General features: G+C 40.9%; 1 protein-coding gene across 7 annotated transcripts in view; it reads right to left on the bottom strand.

The window, feature by feature from the left end:
* Window positions 1-6009: 6009 nt before the first annotated feature.
* LOC140625899 (aldehyde oxidase 2) overlaps window positions 6010-12464 on the bottom strand; it is a 63217-nt gene continuing 56762 nt past the window's right edge. For all 7 annotated transcript variants that reach the window (XM_072813576.1, XM_072813575.1, XM_072813578.1 and 4 more), the window contains 2 exons: window positions 9266-9341; window positions 6010-6362 (listed from right to left, as the gene is read on the bottom strand). In XM_072813576.1, the coding sequence (XP_072669677.1) occupies window positions 9288-9341 (54 nt within the window). In that variant the 3' untranslated portion in view covers window positions 6010-6362; window positions 9266-9287. The remainder of the gene's footprint in view (window positions 6363-9265; window positions 9342-12464) is intronic.

A 12464-nucleotide genomic window follows, 5' to 3' on the forward strand; every position in this document is an offset into this window, starting at 1 on the left:
CTCTTTTACTCATTGTGCATTTCTAAGCATATTTAACTTTTATCTATGCCCCAGATATAGTCAGTTTGTGTCATAGGTGTAGTTAGTTTACATTTGAAGACTCCATATCATGAATCTGCACTTCAAAATTGGTTTCTTAAGCATTTAAAAAAATTTTTTAAAGATTTTATTTAGAGTGTCGTATCTACTCATTATGAACCTAGCATGCAAGATGCTTGGCCTAGTGGAGGTCTGGTGGAAGCTGCAGATATTTACTCCAAGGGCCTGTCAGTTGCTGTATTTGACAGTATGTGACAATCTGATCAGTGGTGGAGACCACTGGAGATTATCACAGTATGACACCAGTGGACTGTCAGCATTTTAGAAAGGTCACTCTCGGTTGAAACAGCCATGGTGGGCTAAAAAGTAAAACCCTATTGGATTCTACTTTATCTAACTCGATATACCCTCCTATAACCTGTGTTTTATATACTCTTACTTTTCTTCTTCTTCCTCCTATAGATTTTTAAACTACACAGATTCTGGGAATTCCTATTTGGGGTGGTATATCAGGATAGGGTAGGTGTGGGTATGGGAATTTTGAAAAAGCTTCTTAGCTGATTCTGACATGTCTACCTCTGCTTCCTCCAGGTGGAGGATGGAATGGCATGGGGAGAAGAATGTCAGGGCTAGGGAGAGAGAGAGAGGACAGGGGCTTTGTTTTTTCTTTTTGTGTGTGTGTGTGTGGTTGAGGGGTTATTTTTGTGTATACATTCTATCGCCTCAATTTTTATGGATTGTTGAGGAGAGATGATAGAATTTAAAATAATAAGCTCCAAACTGTGATTCATCTAGTCTTTCATTAAAAATATAAATAACCAAAAAAAAATATATATATATATATAAATAACCATTGGTCACAATGGTGTTTGAAAGGCCTAAGGGAGGAAAAAAAATCAAGTACTTAGCATTTTCAATGTACTAGTCTCTATAAGCCTTGGAGAACATTTATATTCCAGTAGTTTCCTGAGCACAACGTACGAAGAGACCAGACAGGTGGGAAAAGTTCTTACTGAAATGGATATAGGTTCTATTTCTGTTTTATTTGCTAAAAGAAGGAAGAAGTTTGTTCTTAGTTATATCCATTCTTAGTTATACATTTAATGTTAATTACATTGGGTTATTTGTTTGAAGTTAAGATGAAATTTTTTTTTTAATACCAGTCCACCAAGAAAGATTTATTTACTCTCTTTGAGAAAGACTATAGACTTTTCTTAAAAAGTAAACTCTATGCCCAACAGGGGGCTTGAACTCATGACCCCAAGATCAAGAGTCACATGCTTTACTGTTTGAGCCAGCCACTGTGCCCCAAGACAAAGTTCTTCATATCCTCTTCCTGGAATGTAATTGTCTACTGGTTACAAATTATATTTATTGTAGAATATGAAGTGTATTCATTTAAATTGTAAACTAACTGTTCAACAGATTACCATTGTATAAATGTGTCGGCTCTTTTGACTTTTGAAAAATCTCAAAGTCTTATGTCTGTAGATGCACATCAGCATGTAACTTTTAAAATATTAAACCATGACTATTATTATATATAGCAAGCAAGCGTCAGATGTAGTCAATGAGAGAGCCAGGATGATAAAGCAAGTTTGAAGGAAGTAATAAGAAACCGATATGGAAAAAAAGAATGTCAGTGGCAGCTAGGTGGCTCAGTGGGTTAAGTGTCTGCCTCCCACACAGGTCATGGTCTTAGGGTCCTGGTATAGAGCCCTGTGTCAGGTTCCCTGCTCAGCGGGGAGTCTGCTTCTCCCTTTCCCTCTGCTCCTCCTCCCTGCTCATTCTCTCTCTGTCTCTCTCTCAAATAAATAAATAAAATATTTAAAAAGAGGGCAGCCCGGGTGGCTCAGAGGTTTAGTGCCACCTTCAGCCCCGGGTGTGATCCTGGAGACCTGGGATCGAGTCCCACGTTGGGTTCCCAGCATGGAGCCTGCTTCTCCTTCTGCCTGTGTCTCTGCCTCTCTCTCTCTTTCTCTCTTCTCTCTCTCTCTCTGTGCCTCTCATAAATAAATAAATAAAATCTTTAAAAAGAAAAAAAGAATGTCAGAATAAGATAGTAAGATTGCACAATTAGACTAAGCCCCCTCCCCTCCCAATCAAAAGCCAAAACCAAAACAAAACTGGTTAAAGTCTTACAGGGTGAAAAAAGTAAAACCTTCAGAGTTTTTTTTTCAACTATACAGAAATCATTTGCAATTTATCAATCTTCTGCAAGTTAGTACCTGTACTAGTTTCCTATTGCTGGTACAAAGAATTACCATAAACTAGAGAGCTTAAAATAACAGTCTGGAGTTCATATATCCAAAATGAGTTGCACTGGGTTAAAATCATGGTGTGAGCAGGGCCATGTTCCTTCTGGAGACTCCAGGGGACAGTCCCTTTCATTGCCTTTTCCAGCTTCTAGAGACTGCCTACCGCAAGACCTAGCTTTTCAGAATTTGAACCTTAATAAGCAGTGAATATATAAAGTTACATTTCCCTAGAATAGTATTGTCCAATATAGATTTCTGAGATGATGGTATGGTCTCTTCTGTGTTGTTCAGTGTGGTACCCATAAGTCACATGTAGCTATTGATGACTTGAAAGGTGGCTAGGGCAACTAAGGAAATTAATTTTTTATTTAATTTTTTTAAAAAAGATTTTATTTATTTATTTATTCATGTGAGACACACAGATAGAGGCAGAGACACAGGCAGAGGGAGAAGCAGGCTCCATGCAGGAAGCCCAACTTGGGACTTGATCCCGGGACTCCGGGATCACGCCCTAAGCTAAAGGGTCTCGCTCAACTGCTGAGCCACCCAGGCATCCCAATTTTTAATTTAAGTAATCAAAATTTAAATTTTAGTAGGTGCATGTGGCTAGTGGCCAGCATATTGACAGGGCAGCCCTAGAGCATCAGAATACTCTGGAATGGGCTTATTAGATAGTGTTGGAATATGACATTGAAAGGTCACACAGTATTTTTCCCCCTTATTTCGGAGTGTTGGAAAGTTTTTCTTAAAATATACAAGTAAAATAAATAGTGACTCCAACAGATTAAAATCCAATAGCAATGTGGAGCCTGATTTCTTAGTCAAAGAACTATAGCTTCCTTCTTTTTACTTTTCTTAGCTCTCTTGGCTCATTGGTATCTGACACAGTATAGGTCTCACAAATACTTTGAATAGAGCACCTTCATTTACTCTTCCTTAATCAAACATGTGAAAGTATCAGTTTGAGACAGACCCTGTGGTAAAATACAGTTCCTGCCATCAGTCAGTGGGCCTATAGGCAGATAGATAGTGTGATAGAAGAACCAGGTACAATAGGGGTGAAAAGGAGGAAGGGTCACTTCTACCCAAAACTGTATCTGTTAGCTTCAGCTAGAAGGCTTATTGGCATAGTGGGTTGAGTAGTGTTCCCTTGAAATTCATGTTTACCTGGAACCTCAGAATGTGACTTCATTTGGAAATAGAGTCTTTGCAGATGTAATTAAGTTAGGACGAAGTCACACTGGATTCAGGTGGGCCCTAAATCCAAATACTGGTGTTTTTATAAGAGAAAAAAGAGGAGGATTTGGATCCAGACATACAGGGAAGAAGGCCATGTGATGCTAGAGGCTGTGTGGAGTGATGTAGCAATAAGCCAAGAAATGCCACAGAATGCTAGGAGTCAACAGAAGAGGCAAGGAAGTGTTCCTCCCTGGCATGGCCCAGCTAACAGCGTGATTTTGGACTTCTAGCCTCCAGAACTCTGAGAGAATAAATATTTAAGCCATCCAGTGTGTGGGAATTTGTTTTGGCAGCTCTAGGAAACTAATACAACTGGGGAGAAATTGGTTAGCTGATGGAAGCAAGTCTTGAGACGCATGGGGCCAGAGGCCCCTCTGAGGACCTGGTAGCAGAGCTTGTGGACTTGCTTTCCACAGCTGGGCCTTCCAGGCATTCTGCTCCTATGGCCTTTGAACCTCACGTAACTTACTCAAGAGTCTCTCACTCTCAGGAGAGACTCTGACCCAGCTTATCCTGTCCTTTCCCAGAAGCCCTCCTGAAACACATGAAGAAACAGGAAACACAGGAAGGCAGGAAACTTCCCAAAAGAAAAGACGTCGAGCAGATGAAAACAACTGACTACCTACAAATGATAGGACAGCCCTTTGGGGAAGAAGAAACTGTCCTGTTGAATGCTACTCTTTTACCTAGTGAGGGTAGGTGGTTATAGATGTTGAGAAAGATTATCCAGGCAGCTATGGGCAGAATGGTTTGGAGGAAGACCAGTTAGACAGCTGGTGATATCATCGAAATCTGAAGGGAGTGTGGGAATGTCCTGCTGTGGTGGCGATGCCAAGGAAAGAACATTCTTGTTTTGTGCTCAGTGATATCTTAGTATCAATTCATTCAAGGTTGTGTAGGGAGACTGAGAGAATGCCTTTATTTTCTGTCTCCAGCTATTTCTGCTTATTTTTTGAAAAAGATTTATTTATTAGAGAGAGAGAGAGCCTGTGAGCACTCAAGCAGGGAGCAGGGAGAGGGAGAAGTAGGCTTCCCACTTGATCCCAGGACCCTGAGATCATGACCTGAGCTGAAGGCAGATGCTTAACCGACTGAGCCACCCAGACGCCCCAAAACAAGTTTCTTATATTCACGTTGGATGACACAGTTAAGGATCTCATTTTCGAGAGCCAAAACTTTTTTTTTAAGTTACTTTCAACTTATTTTGCCCTGGCTACTCCCACGAAGTTCCCCAGCATTTCTGTTCACGTGCGCAGAAGTCTTGCATAATGTTTTGTCCTGCCTGTGACCCTTCTGTTCTCCTTTCTCTTTGCGCCTATGGCCTAGTGGAGTCTCCAAAGTCAGTGGACAGGCCTGTGGACAGCTGTACCCCAGTCCCTTCAGCCCGATGCGCTCACTGCCTCCAGTGACCTACAGCCTCTGCCAGGTGGCACTGCCAGCTGAACCTCTGCCTCCTCTCACAGTCACCCAGGGCTCTCTGGTCAGCCCCACCTCCCTCCTTCATTTCTGGAGTCTGTGGACAGTGGCTGGATGACTTTATCATGCAGAATCTGGCTGACAGAGTGTCAGTTTATATCCTGACTTCCTGGTCAAATAAGGCCCAATTCATATTCTGGTTTCTCCTCTGAAGGCCTCCAAAACTCAGATTGATGCAATATGGTGGAGGGCAGCCCTGGTGGTGCAGTGGCTTAGCACTGCCTGCGGCCCGGGGTGTGATCCTGGAGACCCAGGATCGAGTCCCACGTTGGGCTCCCTGCATGGAGCCTGCTTCTCTCTCTGCCTGTGTCTCTGCCTCTCTTTTGCTCTCTCTGAATAAGTAAATAAATAAATCTTAAAAAAAAATATGGTGGATCCCACAGGTTTTATTATTTTTTATTTTTATTTATTTTTTAAAAAAGGTTTTTATTTATTTGAAAGAGAGAGAGAGTGCGGAGTGAGAGAGAGAGCATGAGCAGAGGGAGGGGCGGGGGAGAGGGAGAAGCAGACTCCCTGCTGAGCAGGGAGCCAGATGCTGGAGTCTGGGGGGACCCAGAGTTAATGGCCTGAGCTGAAGGCAGCTGCTTAACTGACTGAGCCACCCAGGCGCCCCAGATCCCACAGGTTTTAAACTATAACATTGGGATGATTACAATTTAGAATTATTTTGCTCTGTGGTACCTCTTCAATATTGGGAAACTGAGCAGTGAAGTATTTCTGAAACTGATACTAGATTGGATATTTTTTACAGATAAAAACATTAAAGGGTTTTATGACAATACATTGAAAATGTTTTTACATTGCCTTTTATCTCCAAATTCCAAAAGAATGTTAACCAGTTGAATAGCTGATCTACATGAGTAAAATACCACTCCTCCTTTGCTGTCAAATGCACATGCACAGACCCATAGCTAATCTACAGGAGGAACAAAACCAAACCTTGCAGAACTCTTGTGGTGTCCCTACCTGTGGCCACTGAATCAAACACACCCATGAGAAAAGTAATCACCATTTATTCGCTGAGAAGTGTCTTTCATTTGAGAATTGTAACTTGCAGTACTAGTCGAGTTAGATTGGATGGACACAGAAAGAAAAAATTTGCTTTTAGAGCAATATTTACGTGATATCTTCAGAAACAAATCAAACTTAAACTTGGCTACTGTGGATATTGCAGTGTTTGTCTGGTGGCCTCTAGCCTAGAAAGTCTAAGTAAATAATTTGTAAATAATGATTCATCTTTAACCTAATCAGACTTGAATAATGTTTCTAAAATTTGTGTCACAACACAACAGTATAAGAATATTGGTTTGGATTAACAAATCATCTTTTCACTTGTGAAAAACTGGAAACCTGGAAAAAAGAAAAGAGAATAATATTTAATATTTAATTTTAATATTTCATATTTAACAATAACTTTTGCATGTAAGGAAAACAATAGTTGAAAAATTGGATTGGTAAGCTTTATGGATATGAATAAATACATTTATTTTACTTTTATTGTTTTTTAAGATTTTATTTATTTATTTGAGAGATCCAGTACGTGACATCACAAGCAGTGGGTAGGGCAGAGGGAGAGGGAGAAGCCAGTTCCCCACTGAGCAGGGAACCCAAGGTAGGACTTGATCCCAGGACCCCAAGATCATGATCTGAGCTGAAGGTAGATATTTAACGGACTGAGCCACCCAGGGTCCTAAATATGTACAATTAGGTAGTTATTCTTCCTTGGCCTCCATATCTTCATTTATAAAATAAATGAGAAGCTGGATGAGCTCAGAAATTTCCACACATTTTTAGCAGAGGTTTAAAATGTTATGGGAACACACACATATATGATTTTGTTCTGGTATAAATTTAATAAGGTTGATGTTTGACACTTCCTTATAAAGCAAATATAGGAGAACAACGATGCTACTTTGAAGAAAGCAGAACTCTCTGCAAGTGTAGGTAAGGGATGACAGTTAAAGACTCAGAATGCAATTTATATCTGAATTTTTAAAAATTGCACAGCATGGAAATCCTTCCAACACAGAAATAGCTATAAGCAGTAAAGTAGCAAAAGAGTTTTTTTGGTTTGGTTTTGATTTTTGTTTTTTAAATTTCTCTTACACTCTGAGGATGGTCTTTATTTTGAAGTTTGTACAAAAACACGACAACTCAGTTCATTCACTGGTGGTCTCCAATTTGTTAAAGTTTGGCATTTAACTTATCCGAGTGTGTGTGTGTGTGTGTGTGTGTAGCTTTCCTTTATTGAGTACTAGTGTCAGGCACAATGCTGTGCAGTTTACGGCATTAGAGTGAATTTGTCATCATATACACATTTAATTTTAATACTTGGAAGGAGAGAGAATAATTAAAGAGCTAGGTGGTCTGCCCTCTATAATTGGGTGTATGTTTTTTAATTACCATTTTATAATAATTTAAAAAACAATTTTAAATGCTGACTATTTTGATTTTTGTTGTTATTGTGAAAGGAAAAACAAACCTCATCGATTATGTAATCTGATTTAGCAAAACTATCAATGTGAGTTCTTACATCGAAGCAGGAGAGCTAGGTTCTCTCTGGGACTTGAAGGATGAATCTCGTGGACACAGGAGAGTGAGTAAAGCGTTAGAAGTTTTTAAGCAAAGATACAGAGAAAGTCTCAGAAGTGACAGGGGTCCCGGCAGGGTTGCCACTGAGGGCTTGTAGGGTTGGTCTTTTACTGAGAACCTAATCAGGGAGTTTATGGCCTTGAGATTTCTTGTGCTGTCTTGAGTGAATGACATATGGTTGTTTTTGGGTCTGGTGAGTCTCTGTGATTACTTTGTAGCTGTCAAAGGAAGATTTGGTGAGTTAGGTGAGTCTCCCTAACATTTGGAGCCAGGGGGCTGGCAGATTTACTTCCTTGTCTGTTTTTGTTGCCTTAGCTCTGTTTCCTTGGGATCTATGGGAGCCTGACTCTGGGCCTTTCCCTTATCTTTCCCTGCCTAGCCCCATGGGTCCTAACTCAATGTGACAAAGCACAATGAAATGAAACATATATCTGTTAATATGCATAGGTTGTTCTAGACGTTTAATTGGAAAATTAGAGTTTGATGAAAAAAATTTTTTCTCTGAATTTATGATGTAGTTCTCTTCTGCTTTCATTTTTTTTAATGTTGCCTAGTAAGTGTGCAGAAAACCAGTTTAATTTTCTAACAGTGAAAATATGTTTCTTTTTGTCAGCATATATTTCCCAGGCAGTTTTTGTGGCCCTTCTCCAAAACCTTGAATGCTCTATGTTTTGTATTACGCTGTACTACAAAACTGTAGCAGTCAAACCCAACAAATACAACTAGACATCGCTTTTAAATAGCATAATTAATTATAAATGTGGGAACAATAGATTTTTAATTTGGTATTTTACACTCAAGATATAAGTGGTTCTCAAATAAATCAGAAATAGGATCTTTAAAATATCTTAATTCAAGCTTTCTCATTTTAAATTTTATTTTAGTTAAAGAGACAGTCTGGGGCACCTGGCTGGCTCAGTTGATGGAGTATGTGACTCTTGATCTCAGGGTTGTGAGTTTGAGTCCCATGTTGGGTATAGAGATTACTTAAAAATAAAATCTTTAAAAAAGAAAAGAGAAGAAAATGAAAAGAAAAACTGCTATGTTTTTCTGAGATAAATACCCTGACTTTCCTTGTCAGCATCCAAACCCAAGCATGTTTAGTGTTAAAAAATTAAAATGTTGGATAATATTTAAAAATGAAACTGGAGGGGCTTCTGGGTGGCTCAGATGGTTAAGTGTCTGACTTTGACTCAGGTCATGATCCCAGGATTCTGAGATGGAGCCCCGCAGTGGGTGTTCTGCTCCACAGGGAACCTGCTTCTTCCTCTCCCCCCATTCCTTCTCTCTCTCTCTCTCTTTCTCTCTAGCTCACTCTCTCGAATAAATAAATAAATAATCTTGAGAAAAATGAAACTAGATTTATACATTTGTACAATCCTAAATTTCCTTAGAACACAATTTATTTTTATTTTTTTTTATTTTATTTTACTTATTAATGATAGGCACACAGTGAGAGGGAGAGGCAGAGGCACAGGCAGAGGGAGAAGCAGGCTCCATGCACCGGGAGCCCGACGTGGGATTCGATCCCGGGTCTCCAGGGCCAAAGGCAGGCGCTAAACTGCTGTGCCACCCAGGGATCCCAGAACACAATTTGAAAGCTACTGGACTGGCTGATTTTTTTTTTCCTGAGTAATTTTCTTACAGCTTAATGATCTTACCTTTTAAGAAATGACAGCAATGTTATGCTATAGGGATAGACCAAGGTTTAAATGTCCTCAGGTCATCTCTTGGGATCTAAGAAAGAAAGCAAATTAAATAATGTCATAATGCCATTACAGCGTCTCATCAGAAAAACTATATCGAGTCTGTAGGTTTTGAAAAATTTTCTGGCAGAGGAGGCAGGATTTTCCTGAGGAATGGGACAGTACTATTCCTCTCATGACAACTCTGAAGAGACAGTGATTCAGTGTTGTGATCTCTGCTACACTTAAATGTTGCTTAAGAGGGCACTTTGATTAGGTAGCTATCTTTTTTGCTTCCCAGATGTGAATTCCAAAGAGAATGATATATCTTATTTGAGAGAGAGAGAGAGAATGCAAAAGCAGAGGTGGGGGAGAGAGGCAGAGGGAGAAACAGACTCCCTGCTGAACAGGAATTGAAGTGGGATTCAATCCCAGGACCCTGAGATCATGACCTGAGCCCAAGGCAGATGCTTAACCAACTGCACCACCCAGGCACCCCTGAGAATGATCGATATTATGAAAATGTTGTGATAGTAGGAAGGGGAGAGTGGTTAGGCTGAGAGTTGTTTGCTTTGGAGCCTACAGACTTGGTCTCCTCTGCAGTGATCTAAGAACAGCCCCTTTACACCTTTAGCCAAATAATTTGTGTGGAGCAGTGTCCTTGCTAATTAGCCCCAGGCTCATTCTATTATCCTGGAATACATGCCCTAAGAATTTGAATTGTTTATCCATCTCCCTTGTGCTCCTCAATTCCTGAGTCCTTTGCTGGGAATTCTCTCCCTTTGGTCTGGTAGAAAGCAGATATTCCCTCCCTCTGCTGTTGTCCTGTTTTTGCTTGAAGACTTGACTTTTAGTTACAAAAGTGTTAAAAACAAAAACAAACTTTCCATAAATAATGGAAAGTTCTAAAGATCCTCCAAAACTTTTCTCATATATTTTTTTTTTTCACAGAAATACAAAAAGAAGACAAGGAACCAAAGCAAACAAAATAACCCAATTTCTAACCTGTTATCTTTACAAATCCTGTTCTGTTTGCTCTTAATCTGTATTGAAATGTAAATGGGGGGCCTTTCCGTATTCTCTACTTAACTGGGGCTCCAGGAGTTGTTCGCAATCTTATTTAGAATCAGCCAGTTGCACCTGGGCTGGGCCAGACCGGAACAAAGTGCCTCAGTCTAGTCTGAGGTGGTTTCAGGTCAGCTCCTTTGCTAAAGGGAATGGAATTTTTAGTCTTTTCCAGAACCTGCTTCCAATTCTCTTCACCAGACCTGGGCTCCCAGGGTGCCCCTCTGCCTTGGAACACAGATTAATAGTCATTCCCGGCCTTCTTAAATTTTACCAACTTCCCACCCAGCTCTTAGAGTGAGGATATAACCTTTTTTTTTTTTTGGTCTCAAAGGCCCCATCTCTGGGATTTGAGGTGCTCTTCATTGGCTTTTGGTGATCTTCCCTTTATCTTCTTTGCTTGGTGCCATCATTCCTTTCCTTGTCCATTCTATTCCTCCCTATTGGTTCTCAATAATTAAGACAATATTCACTATGACTGTCAAGACCAATTCTGCTTTTCATTAACTCGCAGCTTCGAGATGTATCTGGTCCAATCTCACCAGTTTCAAGGTCTAGTGACAACAGGTAGTGGCCATGAATGCAGGATTCTTAATCATCATCATTGTGCAGTAAAGGATTCAGTCAGCAGGCCTGAGTTGTCCAAACCTTGCACACTTCAAAGAAAGTTTTAGCCCCAGACCAGCTCCTGGGAGGTAACACCAAAGCCTCTGAAATCCCATAAGATAAGATGTCTTTGTTTACCTGGGGCCTGAGCCACGTGGTATCATTTGATTTCTGGAAGGTCTGGACACTGAGTAGCTAAGGTCAGATGCAGACAGCTTATGCCTACTTAACTGATCTCTAATAAAAACCCTGGATACCAAGGCTCAGGTAAGCTTTCCTGGTTGGCAATACCTTGTAGATTTTCTCAAACACCATTGCTGGGAGAATTAGGCATTATCTATGTGACTCCACTGGGAGAGGACAACTGGAAGCTTGTGCCTGGTCTGTCCTGGACCCTGCCCTATGTTCCTTTGCTCATGTTCACCTGTCTCTTTTCACTGTAATAAACCATAACCATAAGTATACCTGCTTTTCTGAGTTTTGTGAATCCATCTGACAAACCATTAAGTCTGAAGGTGGTTTGTGGACGTTTGACTCTATCATCTTTATTATCATCACCACCATCATCCTCATTATCGGTGTATATCGACCACTTACTACGTGTGACAACTGCGAAATGTTTTTCATGAGTTATCTTAATCCTTACAACAGCACCATACAATAATTAGAATTATTCTTTCCACATACCTCTCCCCTCATTTTATAGATAAGGAAACCCAATGATCAGAGAAGTGACATAAATCACCAAAGGTAGAGCTAGGATTCTAACCCCCCATCCTTCTGACTCCAGGGTCTGTGTCTTGACCACTAAGCTAAAATAGTACATTGTAACTCTGCTCCATTGCCAATTAAAGGCTACTTTTTTTTCTGTTTCGTATTCTGCATTGCTTGCTCCCCTCTCTTCATCTGAGGAATGCCTCCGGCTTCGTCCTGTTCCTTTTTAGATGCTATCCCTACCTTTCTTCTTCCCCCTGCTTCTCTCAACTAAAGGGGTTGCCTTCCAGAGACCAGGTAGGAGAGCTCTTAGATACAAAAATATACACTCAGTAACAGTGTCAGATAATCCCCCTTCAGTGGTAAGAAAGGCCACTGAGTGAAGTGTCACCAAGCATTGCAGGGAACAGATTCAGTCCCTGCACCCTAGGACAGGCATGTTCAGCATGGAACCAGTTTCGAGCCTGTGAGAGTGCCAGAAAAGGCTCTTCCAAGACAGCGTGAGAGGCAGGGAGGGAAAGAATGTGATGAAGAATGAGAGAGCGTGTGCCTGGCTGAGTGTGCGTGCACCTGCACGCGTGTACGTGTTTGTGTGTCTGCGCATCTCACGGGACAGAGTGGCAGACAGCATTCTGAGGAAGGCACCATGGGAGCCTCCACTCCGAGTCATCTCCTGAGTCGTGCAGATTGTGTCCGTGCTCCAGCTCTGGGAGCTCAGGGGGCCGAGGTGGGCCTGTGCTGCTTTTAAGGTCTCCTTTGCCACGTAGCTGTGGCTTAGCTTTCAGCAGAA

This window comes from Canis lupus, chromosome 36 (genome assembly GCF_048164855.1).
Source record: "Canis lupus baileyi chromosome 36, mCanLup2.hap1, whole genome shotgun sequence".
Lineage (NCBI taxonomy): Eukaryota > Metazoa > Chordata > Mammalia > Carnivora > Canidae > Canis > Canis lupus.